The sequence below is a fragment of the Prosopis cineraria genome, unplaced genomic scaffold, assembly GCF_029017545.1.
Source record: "Prosopis cineraria cultivar Desert tree isolate PC_DT_omini unplaced genomic scaffold, ASM2901754v1 PC9, whole genome shotgun sequence".
Taxonomy (NCBI): Eukaryota; Viridiplantae; Streptophyta; class Magnoliopsida; order Fabales; family Fabaceae; genus Prosopis; species Prosopis cineraria.
The window spans coordinates 24,821,459-24,835,390 of NW_026555340.1; the positions used below are offsets into that span (position 1 = coordinate 24,821,459).

Genomic DNA, 13,932 nt, shown 5'->3' on the forward strand with positions numbered 1-13,932 from the left:
GATCAGGAAACAATAAAGATACGTCATATAATTAGTGCTCTGTTCTAGAACCTTCAAAGGGGACTTGAAGCCGTTCCTGCACATGTCAAGTTAGCTTATTCAATTTCAAAAACAATGCTAATAATTACGAAGTGTGATTTTCACAACAATTAGCCATTTATTGCTGATGCTTACTTCCCCTGGATTAAAATATAGAATATTAGTATTAATTCATAATTTTAAAAAAATGTTAGTTGACACCTATTTCTTTTTATTTACATATTTTTAATTTTACTTTCATTAAATACTTTATATAAGTGTTTTGATAATAATAATTTAAATTTCCATGCATCACTTTTTCACAAAAGAGTAATAAATGAAGTAAATGTATAATTAGCAAAACAATTATAGAAGTTACTTAATACTTTATATTTTGAATTAAATAAGGTTTCTACAAGATGTCATATATGGTGGTTCAAAAAGTAATTTTTAAAAACTAGAGCACTATTATATGTATGGGTGCCTTGATATGTTATCATGGTGTTGCGCTTCGCAAATGTACGAGCAATGACAAGTAATAAAGTGTGAGTAGAGTATTGTTTTCACATAAATTTGTTTAAAATATGGTTAAACAAAAGACATTGCAAATTCAATTAGGTTGAGCAAAAGCATAATTACGTGAAGATGATTTTACAAACTAAATTAATATTATAAAATAATGAAAAGCAATTAATTCAAGATTTTTTGAAAGTAATTAATTACGTCTAAGATTATTTATCCCCTTTTATACTTCAATAATACTCAATCCCAATATATTTTGCTATTAATGATGAATTATGCTAGTCAAAGATGCTAATTACCCACAAGTCCTCTCTTAAGTCTCCAAATAAGTGTTTAGTTTAGTTAATCCTTTAATTTCTTACTTAACTAAGTACACTCCATTTTTTTCCCAATTCTATGTGATTACGTGAGATTAATGAGTGTATCTCTATCTCATTAACAAAACTATCCATTAACTTGCAAATTTTAAGTTCTCACACAATTTTATCTAAGTTTTACACTCAAGTTAGTTCTCTCAAGCATCACCCAAGTGAATCTAATATCTAAATGGTAGTTAAACACTTAGAAGCATTAAGTATAGAGTAAAATCAATATAATTACGTCATTAATCACAAATACACAAAGGGAAATGAGTATCTAATCCATACATACGGTTCAAAATAATCCTAGAATCAAGGATTTAGCTACAAATGTTTATAAAACCCATGAGAAAATACAAACACATCAGCACAAATATTGAACAAGAGGAAATGAAGGAGAATGGATAGGAAGAACCAAGATGTGAAGCCAAAATTTCTTTTAATCTTCAAATTCAAGCTCAATCTCCACCAAAATTCATGCCCTAACACACCCAAAGCTCCAAAATACTCCCAAAAGTCCAAAATGGAGAATAGGTCATTTATAGTCTAAAAACCTTAACTTTATCGACTAAATAAAACATCTCATTTTCTATCACGTCAATGGTCACGATTTTAAGACGACTTTAACAATTTTGCACTGTTTTCACTATTAACAAAACTTAGCCTTTATGCACTTGACTTCTTTATTTAAAAGCCTTTCAAAAGCATCAACAAAAGTTTAAAAGTGCATCCAACTAAACCTTAAAACAAAATATCAATAAATTAGCTTCAAAATATTAAAATAGAGTTTATGGTTTGAATTTCTATATATATACATTTTTCTAACTTGAATATTCAAAATATGTACAATTGTGCCAAAATATAATATTCAAAGAAATTGTGTTCAAATCACATGAAATTTTAGAGGTTAACACATGGCTCACGTGCTACTACCTTTAGAATACTTTAAACTTACTTCTATCATTACTTCATCTAATGAACACAAAGAATATTTAAAAGGAAATTCAGTAGAATTCTTGAATAGGATGTGAAAAATAATTGTGATCAGGAGTGAAAATAAGATATAGTAGAATATACTTGCAAAGGATTAAGAGAATGAGGGAGCATCTTATTGCCTTGTCTATTTGGAACATTTGAAGAGTGAGACAAAAAGAAATAAAGATTAATATATAATTTAAACTTTGAACTATAGATTTAAAAATTTAAAAATAATTTGAACTCTAAACTTTTAAAAAGTTCATTTTGAATTCTAAATAATTAAAGTTAAAGTAATTTCATACCTATCGTTAAATTTAAATAAACATCTGTCAAATTGAGACCTAATATGCGATTTTCACCAAATAAGGAAAAGGAAAAGAGAGACAGTGAAATTTGATGCAAAATTATACATTAGACCCCAATTTGATGGATGTTTATTAAAATTTAATTATAAAGGCAAAATTATCCTAACTTTAATTATTTACAGTTTAGAATGCACATTTTAAAATTTTAGAGTTTAAATCGTCCCTATATCTATAATTTGAGGTTCAAATTATATATTAACTCAAGAAATAATTAGTTGTAAAATGCATAATCTAAACTATGTGGAAAAACCAAAATGATTTACTTGAACATCTATTAATGATTGAAAAAAGATGAAAAATCTATTGCCCATAGCAAATAAACATACATAATACTCTGATGCTTATTAATTTGATATGATAACTCCCATATATTTTTATTGTAATTTCCTATCACCACAAGTGTGGCCTTTAGAAAAAGTAAATAAATAAGATACAAAATACCAAGAGTCACAAATGAATAATAGATAGGTTGAAATTGAATATAACCCTTATCAACTTCATAAAATGCTATAGCCTTACCTTTCCCTTCTTCTGCTATGAGCTAATCGAAGAAGCTGCAGATATAAAGGGGAAAAAAAAAGGAAAACCAAATCATAAACTACTAATTTAAAATTGAGACACTTATTAAATGAATGAACTTAAATTATTCACCAAATTCAAATCACTCAAAGCATGGATCAAATTTTAATGATTATGACTTACTATTTTACAAAATTACTATTAAAATAATTTTAGAAAAATATATGTGCAGGTTCTTATAATTTCTCTAAATTTTGAATTAGGCCCCTATACTTTTTTTTTAGTGAACCCTTAATTTGAAGTTTTATATTTTTAATAAAATATTGTATAGCTTTATAACTAATTACATAATTTTTTATAACTCAAAATTTATATAATTATATTGTTTTCTAAATAATTTTTATACATATAGAATTTTTATTAAAAATAATGAAATATAAATAATGTTTTAAATATAATTTCCTTTTGGCTTAAAGTATTGAATCAAATTTTCTATAAATTCTAAGGGTATTTTTATTTTGAAAAATGTACTAATTAATTATTAATTTTAAATTTTAAATATTAACATATTTAGTGGTTCAAACTATAAGAGTTTGATTAAAATAAAATAAACTATTAGAATCTAAATTAAAATTGAGAAAAACTATAAGAACTTGTAAATAAATTTTCCCAATAAATTATTTAAATTTATTTATTTATTTTTATAATTTCACATTTGTAAAATGTAACATCTAACTATTTAAAATTTAATTCAAACAAAAATAGAAAATATAATTGGAGTGGAGGAAGAAAGTCAATTTCTTTAATTCACTAGCTTATCGAGTGTACTCTACGCAGGCGACCCAATTTCTCATTTTATTGTTTGTTCCATTATCATTTTCATTTCTCGGAAGAATGGACTCGTGACACAAGGCATGCCATAGGCCAAGAGAACCGAGCTTCCAGATAAAAAATGGTGATAACGGTCGGAGAAGCTTCTCTTTCTCCCCTCTGTTGCAGTCGTCTCCGCTGCCAAACATCTTCTAGATTCAGAAGTTGCTTCGCCCGAGCCAGTATCTCTATCCGTAGAAGATCCAACAACACCCACATATGGAATCCTGGGCACCTCTCAACCAGGTAGGCACATCGATGCCCATATGTTACCCTCCTTCCTCCTGAGTAATTATTTCACTTCCTTTTCGAAATGGGTGTTAATATTATCCACTTAACTAATTAACTGGGTCTTTGATTCGATTAAGCTGGAGAGTGAAGGTTCCGTTCCAGTGTGCCAGTTTTTCTTTCCCTTGGTTTTAATGTCTTGTTATACGCTGAAATTGAGCTCGAGCCAATTGATTTTGCTAAATTGAATGGATCTCTGTAAGAGACGAGCTTGTAAAGGGTGGTTGAGTCACCAACTGTGCAAATTTGAGTGGTTGGTATGAAACATGACTCAAATTTAGCTCTTATCCAAAGTAGCAGTTTAGCAAAATGTGTCCGCGGGGGTAGAGAGACTGAGCATGTGGTCATTAATTTTCAATTAAACATGTCTGCTTCAGTATGGTAAAGTGAACCAATACAAACTGGACACATATTTCGGAAACTAATTTTTTTTTTTTTTCACGATATTCAGCTGCCCATAAGTCACTTTAAAATGTTAACAATATCAAGGAAAATTCTCCTTGGACCTGTAATACTGCGTTGAGTTGAATTTTATGGCTAATGTTTGGTAAGGGGGAGACTCTCTTTATCTTTTAATTTGGTCAGGGGACTGATGTTAATATCAGATAGCAACCTTGAAATTTTTATGGCCTTGTTTTGATTCGTTATAGCAATTTTAATGCGCTCTTGCTGACTCTTGAGTTTGTGCAGCAATGAGGCAGCAAATTTTGATCCCTTGGGTATTAACTCGGATTTATCTTCTGCTCTCAATTCTTCTTGGGAAAATTTGGTATGCTTGTTTTCACAAACATTTCAGAGTTCTTCAAGTACTGAGAAGGATAAACCTAACTCTTCTCGAGGTGTAGCAGGTTTCTTTCTTGACTTTAATCTTTAATTATGTTGCATTTGTGTTCAAGTTTATATCTTTTACAAAGTAATCAGCACATTTTGTTATTGGCAGCTGCAATAGAGGATAGTTCTATTGATTTCGGAGACTTCTTCAAAGGTCCATTGCCAGGAAAGTTTCTTAAGCTTTTAGGGCTTCTTGCATTTCAAGGCTCGGCGTATACATACCACTGGGTGGGGTTAATAGGGATGCTTTTGTTGGCAATTTGGACCAGAACAGTTTATTAAGCACGCTGGACTCATTTTCTGGAGGTGGTATTGGCAGACTTGGGATATGCTCTCTTGGTATTGTCCCCTTCATTAATGCACAGATTGTGTTTCAACTTCTTGCACAAATATATCCCAAGCTGCAAGATCTTCAAAAAAGAGAAGGTGAGTCAGGAAGAAAGAAAGTTCTTCAATACACGCGATATGCCTCAGTTGGATTCGCTATTGTACAGGTCAGGAACTTATGATATAAAATTTATAGGCCAAAGTCAGACCTTTGTTTCATCATAAACAAATAACCAAATGCATTCCAACAAAAATTCCTTGGTATATAAAAAATGTGAATAGGACACTTGTGATCATCCAAAGGAAAATTATCAGGACTATACTGGAGAGAATGACTCTTGATTTCTGCTAATTATGACATGACTTAAAAAACAAGTGCACAAGGATTATGTGAATTTGTAAATGGGGTAAAATAGCATAGTGAAATGTTAGAAGATATACTGAGGATCTTTTTTTTTTTTTTTCCTTTGATGGTTTAGACTTCAATAGTTGTTCCCTTATATGCTATGGTGAATCTCGTAGGACAAGAACATAATTGTTTTGTCAGTACCTCGTTTAGCCCAGCTTTCCTATTTTATCTTGACATGCTTCCTTTTATTTTCTTTACAGGCAATTGGTCAAGTACTCTACCTACGTCCTTATGTCAATGACTTCAGTGCACAATGGGTTCTGTCTTCTGTTATCTTATTGACTCTTGGATCTGTATTTACAACATACATTGGTGAGCGAATTTCAGACCTAAAACTTGGGAATGGCACGTCGCTTTTGATATTCACAAACATTATCTCCTACTTGCCTGCCTCATTTGGAAGGACATTTGTACAAGCATTTAATGATGCTAACTACGTTGGGCTCACCACCTTGATCGTGTCCTTCTTTTTGTTGGTGCTTGGTATTGTTTATGTTCAGGTAAATATTAGTTATATTGTTAGATATTATGTACTTCAAGATAGTAAATAAATTTTTGCCATTGATCTCAAATATGGGTTTTCAGGAAGCAGAGAGAAAGATTCCTCTTAACTATGCTTCAAGATACACAAGCAGAAGCAGAGGACTTGATAAATCTGCTTACCTACCCTTTAAGGTTTTCCTCTTTTCCCAGCCTTTTTTATCTTGTTGAGTCCCATAACTCTAATTATCTAATTATCTATCATCTAATATATTTTATTATTCATGAAACTTGTTCCGGGGTAATCATATTTATGCTCCAAATTATAAATCTTTTACTCAGAGAGAGCTAAGCTAAGTCATTTGGATTGTCTTATTTGTACCTTTTTGATTGGCAGGTGAATAGTTCTGGAGTGATGCCCATCATATTTTCTACGTCATCATTAGCCCTTCCTGGTACTCTGGCACGTTTCACTGGCATAAATGCTCTGAAGAAAGCTGCACTTTCTTTGAATCCTGGGGGTATGTGGTGCTTATATCTTTTGGCTCTTACCAACATACAGAACTGGCGTTTAGTGCATTATCAAGCAGAGATTTTGAAAGTAAAAAATATACTAATTAGGATATATAGACGTATCAAGGACAAGCCTGCTGTTGGCATCAAGTTGACTGTTGCCCTAATATTTGACTGGATATTCACTTGCAGGTTCCTTTTATCTGCCAATGAACATCCTTCTAATAGCATTCTTCAACTATTATTACACTTTCCTACAACTGGACCCTGATGATTTGAGTGAACAATTGAAACGTCAAGGTGCATCAATTCCACTTGTCCGTCCTGGCAGAACCACAGCCATCTTTATCAAAACAGTAACTTTCTGCCTTTTCTAGTTTCACATTCCATTATCACTTTACTGATAGATTTCTCTGTTTCACTTCTTAAATTATTTTGAAAGAAATGTGCCCTAGTATGCCGTTAAGTTTCAAGTTTGTATACTGTTGATGTAAACTAGTTGGAGTTTGTGTTTAAAGTTTAAACTAAACTGATATAAAAACACGATTGCCTTCTAAGTAATAACACCTCATTAACCAAAATCTCCGTACAATCCCATCCTACATGTGATTCCCATTTTTCCTTTTAACTTAGCATCAACTCCCATGTAAATACTTGGAAAGTAGAAAAAATAACTAGTCACAATAATCTATATAATCGACCTCACCTAGTGGGGTAAAGCTTATGGTGGTTGTTATAATGAATAATAAGGGAACAATACATCCTATTCTACTTTTATAATAATAATCATATCAAGTTGCACGTCGAAGTTGAAGCAATCACTGATCAAAGCTTTTGCATTTGTCCTGGCTGCCAACTGCTAATTTTGTAGCTGTTTTTCTATAAATATTGAATGAATATTATGTCATTGAATTTAAAAAGACGAGTGAATAACAACCTTCTGCTAATAAATGCATGGCCTGTGGAATTAAGGATATGATCAGTAAACAAATTCACGTATACTTTAATCTTGTTCCTTGCGGCATATTACTTCCATGCATCAGAAGATAATGTTATGGAGTTGATGGAGTGCCTATCTAAGTTTTGACTTGAAGTGCTAGTGTTAACGTCAGCCCAGTGAGATTCATTTTTCATTTTTTGGGGGAACATCTTTTTGCATTCTTTTATTATATGTGTGGTACAGGTTCTTAGTCGAATATCAGTTCTCGGTTCAACATTTCTGGCGATTTTAGCTGCCGGACCAGCTGTTGTGGAGCAGGTTACACACCTGACTGCATTTCGGGGATTTGCTGGAACATCTATTCTTATTCTTGTTGGTTGTGCCACAGACACAGCAAGAAAAGTTCAAGCTGAGATTATATCCCAGAAGTACAAGAACATAGAATTTTATGACTTCGACAAGTATTGACCATGAAAAAGAAAACCTGGTGATATGACACGTGAGTTTGCAAAAAGATATGCTCTTTGATTTAGGCTTGTAAATAATGCTGTAGAGCAAGCGTGCTTCATCATTTTGATACTTTTTTCTTGGTTACTTTGGTTCGTTTTTCATTTATAACAATGGTACTGAGAAAGGAAAAGGAACATCTCCCCCAGGGATTGATCATAAAATCGATCATGTTGCACATCCTTGTTGCATTAATAACCATCAAATGTTCCAAAAAAAAAAAAGTTGTAGATAATTGTTCTGAAAAAAAAAAAGCAGAAAATTTTATGTAAATAATGTTGAGATTGGTTGCTTATATGAAGACCGACCTAATGATCCTTAACGAGATCATTGCATTGTAAGGAATCGCAGAGCTATTATTCGATTATGATGAATTGATGATTATTATTGTTAGTATAATTCTTATTCATTTTTTAATTCTTATTATTAATTATTATTAGTATAAATCATAAATGAAATACAAATCATGACACCTTTTTAAAGGTTTATGTCTTTTAGGTTTGATTGATAGGATCAAGAACATAATTGGTATTTGGTATTCCATTTTGATTATTATTTGAGCAAACCAAATAATTCTAGGAATTTCGGTCGAGAATATAAGATCGATTCTAATATCCCACCGTGTCTTCAAGGTGGGGACTTTTGTTAAGACTGCAACACTATGAATTAATACTACGACCACATAAAAACATTTGACGTGTTTTCAGAGACTAACACTCATCTGTGTCTTGTGAGACGTTTGGAATATACTACTCGTTTTTTAATCAATTCTGTCGAGCAAATCCACTAATTTCTCTTAACACTGGGCTCAATAGTTAAGTATTAAAAATCTTCTAGGAGGTCAGTAGATGAGATCCAAAAATAGACGAGAAATGCAGGGAAGGAAGTTATCGCGTTCCCTCCTGTGTCTACTCAGCCTGCCATTAAAAATCTACAGACTTTGCACAACGACTCAGCATGCTGATGAAGATTAGATCATACATGTTAGTGTTCAATCATGCACCAGCAAAATAAATTGACGAAGACCCGCCAAGTCAGACTGCCCATTTACCTGCTTCCCTAAATTCAAGACATATCTACAAATATCAGCAATCAAGACTGATGATTCAATTTCAAAGCTGTAAAAAGGCTAAGCAGGGTACATATGAACTAGGAATCATTATCCTAGGGAAACGGTGGCAGTGTGCTTCTGTATAGACTTAGTAAGCTAGTCATCATCAGCTTCAACAGTAAAGTCAGGTTCTTCAGGTTTTTGCAATTTTGGCATGTCATCTTTAATCTTTAGAGCTCCCCTTCTTGTGTTTGCAGCAAACCTTGACGCAAGTAATGTGACGCCAAGGTTCAATTTAGCCCGAGAAGAATCTGAATCGGCAGGACATTCATCCTCAGGTTCTCTCTCATCGGCCACATTCTCATCCATGGTGAAGGATTCCCTGAAAGCAAGATCTTTGGCAGACATCCTTTTCTTATATCGATGCCATGCAGCCTGTATGAAGCAGGCTGCCCAAGTCCTCCAATGATGGGAATAAAACCGGAAGGTGTGCTGCAGCTTCTTGCTGTGGAGGCGCCTAAATTGATTCGCCACAAACTTGAGATCTTCAGCTCGAAGAGCAAAAGCTTCAACCTCAGTAAGTGATTTAAGGGTCCTGGTTGAAGAAGGCAGGTTCACGGTCGATTTTGGAAGCAGGGCCCAAGCAAGTAGTTCCTCACCACAAAAATCTCCAGGTCTCAATATGATTGAATTGAAGAATCCACTCCGACCACCATTTGTAGTAGAACTATCTAATCTACCTCTGACGATAAAGAGCATTTCTGTCACAGGGTCTCCCTCCCGAACAATGAAGGTGCCTTGAGTGCTCAAAAAGGACTCCAGCCGCTCACATATTGCGTCTAGTAGTTGATCATCCATCTGTGAGAAGAAGGGAACCTGAAAATTAAAAGGGATAGGTAAGTTGTTATATTAGAACCATTTAAGCCAAACTGCTCATTCGAATCATCAAGTGTTGAAAGTAACAATTGAACAGCCAAGAACATCACAGAGCTCTGGTTGTCAGTTACCATGAAATGCCAGCAGTAAGAAAACTGGAAACCCACAGATAGCTGAAGATCAATTATGCTTTGGATGAAAAAAAAATTTATGCACATAGGCATAAGCAAAGGTTTTTCAAATACCATCTGGAATAGCTCGGCCACAATCTCAGGAACCCTCATATACTAAAAATTTGGATGGACCATGACAATTGGTAAGAAATGAGAGTAAAATACATCTTAGATAGCAGAAATCATACTCGTCGAACAAGGTCTAAGAATAGGTGGCGTTGGATATCACGGCGAAGATCAGCAGGTAATCCACGTAGAATTGTTTCTTCATCAACTCCTCGAGTTGCAAGCCACTTGTACTGAACAAATCGTCGAACACGTCGTCTCAAATCTTCAGGGAGCTGGCGATGTCTCATCCACTCTTCAGTGTCTCTTCGCTTGAGCCTCCACTCCTCGAGCCTTATGGTGGTTGATTGCAAATATGTCTATACCAAAGAAATAACCACAGACATAGCCAAACTATTAATGATAAGTACATGTTACTGTTACGATATAAGAATTTAGCTAACTATTCTAAATACACCAGTCTAACGGCCTACTTGTCCTCAGGTACACAAGATTATGCAGATCACATAGTAAAAATCAGAAAGCCAATGAGATTGCGAAAAGATAGGACACTGGCTTAGTCAGGAATAACAAAGAAGCAAACACATTTTAACCATCAGGTGCCAAAAAGTGAACTTTTTTAAAAAAAAATTGGGAATCAAACATATTGTATTGAATTTTCACATGGTTTGGGTAGTAATTAGAATACATAAAGGATCTTTAAAAAAAAAAAATCTCAAATACCTGCATGTTCCCAATCAAATGGGAAAACAGCACAAGACCCAGGATGGCAATCAGAATAGAAAATGATGTCTCGCCCATAAAAGTGCTCGTCTCCAAGTTCTGCCCATAAGAACTGAAATATAACCAAAAGGACTAAAAGAATCATAATCTTTTAACAACAAACATTTACTTTCAATAACCTGTTTTGATAATTAGTAGATATCTACCATTTCCCTACCATGGACAGGTTCAGTTTCGTATTCTGATATCCAGAGTCAGCATTTTACAGTTGAAGATATTCTTATCCATTGTATAATAGCAGCAACATTGATGAATTGATACCATTCACTCAATAAGGTTAGTACATCCCAATACGAACATAAATGTGAAACATGTTCCCTTCTTTTTTATGCCCTTTAGCAAACATCTCTTGGGCAACTGATCCAATAACAATCCTATTTATTCTCACTATCTTGCTATAAATCAGAAGACCCTTCACCACTACTACAAGGTATTCCAACAAAGGCAGCAATTCTGCAAGTCTAATATATTATTGATGTCAATTATAAAAGTAAAAAGCCTTCTGCATCATTGACAGACCTTCCAACCACTCACAATGAAACATTCCATGGGAGATACAAATGTAAACTATTTGATTTCATATTGGTCCCAAATCTGTCATTTGAGATAGAAGTCCATTTGCATAAAAATTTACAAAAACAAGAATAAGTGAGTTCTAGTATTTTTTTCATTTCTATTTTTTCTATTTCAGAGGGGTTGAGGAAGTAATGACTAGCACGTAATGTGGCATTGGTCAATTCAAATAACATTGCATTTATTAAATTTAAATATAATATGAATAAACAAGTGCCACTGCTGCCTGTGGACTCGCTTAGAAAATGCGACATGTAAAATGCCAAGCATCAAGACATGAAGAACCAATTATTGAAATGCAACATTTATAAAATTATTTTCCATTTGTGTTGGAATGGAAATATGAATCCATACCTGAGTTGCTGCAAACCCCACCATAAACAATAGAAGTACTTTGAGATGAAGTTTGTGGAGACAACATGTTTTGACACTGCAGATTCGAATATGCCAAACTCAAAATCATTGTTTCTGGGATTGCAGTTGTTAAACACACTTGTATTCTTTGCCCATATGTTGCGGTGCTCAAGGTTAAGAGAATCACAGTCCAGGTAAAGAAAGCAATCTTTAGGACTAAATTCCTTTTTGCAAAAAGATTTCCAACAATAGGTATACCGGTCCACTGATAGAAGATACCATGCTGCTCCCGAAACCTGCAACAAAAATAAAGACATACATTTGGTGAGGCAGAAATTTAAAACTACGCCATATAATTATATGAGCTGCAATGAAGTACAAAGTAGTTGCCAAAATTCATACATGACTGGCCAGCATATACAACAGCAGATTATATGCGGCTCCTGCCCATGCAGTCTTGGTAACCACTCCAGTTGCTTTGATTATTTCTGAACTTAGTGGAAAGATCAAATATAACCTTGGAACATATTGGAGCAGAACAATCAATGCCAGAGCATTATTATTCTGATCAGCAAGAGGGCTTCTTGTTGCTGGTATAATAAACCAAATGAGCATCTGAAAAAGAAATTGTCATCAGCTAGGATGCGTGTCTCACATGGCAAAAGATTTCTGAAACACTTAGATGCTCCAGTAGTGTAAACTGTGTAAAGCATAGCACACAGAAATAGATGAAAAATAGATGCTCCAGTAGTGTAACTGTGTAAAGCATAGCACACAGAAATAGATGAAAAATACACTTTAGGAAAATCATTTGAATAATAAGGTAACTATACCATACAAAGATGCCATTCAAACTAACTCGGAAAATAAAAATTATACAGCATATAGAAACAGATGAAAGTTTCACTGTGCAGAGTGGCAAGCTCAATTCATTCCCAACAGTAGTTCCGTAAAAATAAGGAATGGATAAGGTTTGATATGTTTGAACTTTACTCATCCCGTTGAACTGGGGATAATTATTATTCTGATCAGCAAGAGGGCTTCTTGTTGCTGGTATAATAACCAAATGAGCATCTGAAAAAGAAAATTGTCATCAGCTAGGATGCGTGTCTCACATGGCAAAAGATTTCTGAAACAACTTAGATGCTCCAGTAGTGTAACTGTGTAAAGCATAGCACACAGAAATAGATGAAAAATACACTTTAGGAAAATCATTTGAATAATAAGGTAACTAATACCATACAAAAGATGCCATCTCAAACTAACTCGGAAAATAAAATATACAGCATATAGAAACAATTGAAAGTTTCACTGTGCAGAGTGGCAAGCTCAATTCATTCCCAATAAGTTCCGTAAAATAAGGAATGGATAAGGTTTGATATGTTTCACAACTTTACTCATCCCGTTGAACTGGGGATATGTGACATCTCTACAACTAACTGACTAAGAAACCTCATTTATTTTCTGAAGTGACTGGTTCTGCCAAATCATTATGCTCCATAAATCAAAATTGCCAGATACGTTTATAGGAGATTTATATTAAATATAAGACTATACCTGGGGAAGAGGCAGAGTAGCAATAAAATCAATGAAGAAATCGGATCTGATATCTCTCTCCTGCAATTTTTCTTGGGTCCGTGACAAGTTCCCCCCTGCCAAATACTCGTGAACTAGGCGCCACATATGCAGTCCGGAACTTAATTATCAAGTGTAATAGATAAAAATGTCTGTGACAGTCCTTAAAAAGGTCACAGCAATCCGTAAGTTTAGGTCGGTCCTTACACATGAAGACCCTGCATGTCTTCTCACGCTGGGCAAGTAGAGATACAACGGGTCTACAAAAGAGCCATCAAGCAAGAAACTATAAAGAACCCGGTTCCATTTCAACACAATATCACTAGAGGGATCCAGTATCCTTTTGCGCCACGGCTCCGGCTCCTCCGGAAATACCTTAGATCCCCCAACTTTAAATGTTTTAACCACCTATTTTCCCCCCACGTCAGTGCACTGTCTTGCTTTAGCGAGGAAGCCGACGAAACATTGAATCCAGATGATGGCTTTTCCAGTGCTGATAGTTCAGTTCCTCGCCACAGTGGTTCCTTATGATCTTTGCCATTCGAGAAGAACCTA

General features: G+C 34.1%; 2 protein-coding genes across 2 annotated transcripts; one reads left to right on the forward strand and one right to left on the reverse strand.

The window, feature by feature from the left end:
• Window positions 1-3,624: 3,624 nt before the first annotated feature.
• Window positions 3,625-8,319, forward strand: LOC129320822 (preprotein translocase subunit SECY, chloroplastic-like). The gene is given in 9 exon segments (XM_054966459.1): window positions 3,625-3,877; window positions 4,610-4,767; window positions 4,860-4,946; window positions 4,949-5,244; window positions 5,687-5,986; window positions 6,072-6,161; window positions 6,364-6,487; window positions 6,672-6,835; window positions 7,663-8,319. Coding segments are annotated over 9 exon segments (1,608 nt in total). The 5' UTR covers window positions 3,625-3,713; the 3' UTR covers window positions 7,888-8,319.
• A 618-nt stretch (window positions 8,320-8,937) lies between these two features.
• LOC129320557 (cyclic nucleotide-gated ion channel 17-like) lies at window positions 8,938-13,932 on the reverse strand. Its single transcript, XM_054966069.1, has 6 exons — window positions 13,360-13,932; window positions 12,205-12,417; window positions 11,803-12,098; window positions 10,816-10,927; window positions 10,215-10,451; window positions 8,938-9,853 (listed from the first exon to the last, which is right to left on the reverse strand). Exons 1-6 carry the CDS (start codon window positions 13,483-13,485, stop codon window positions 9,134-9,136), a joined length of 1,704 nt encoding a protein of 567 aa, XP_054822044.1. The 5' UTR covers window positions 13,486-13,932; the 3' UTR covers window positions 8,938-9,133.

Coding starts and splice junctions, on each gene's coding strand:
- LOC129320557 (XM_054966069.1), bottom strand. CDS start 13,485: ATGTGGCGCCTAGTTCACGAGTATTTGGCAGGGGGGAACTTGTCACGG. Junction 10,928..11,802: donor TGGGGTTTGCAGCAACTCAG/GTATGGATTCAT, acceptor GTTATATTTCAG/TTCTTATGGGCAGAACTTGG. Junction 9,854..10,214: donor TCTTAGACCTTGTTCGACGA/GTATGATTTCTG, acceptor TTTAATTTTCAG/GTTCCCTTCTTCTCACAGAT.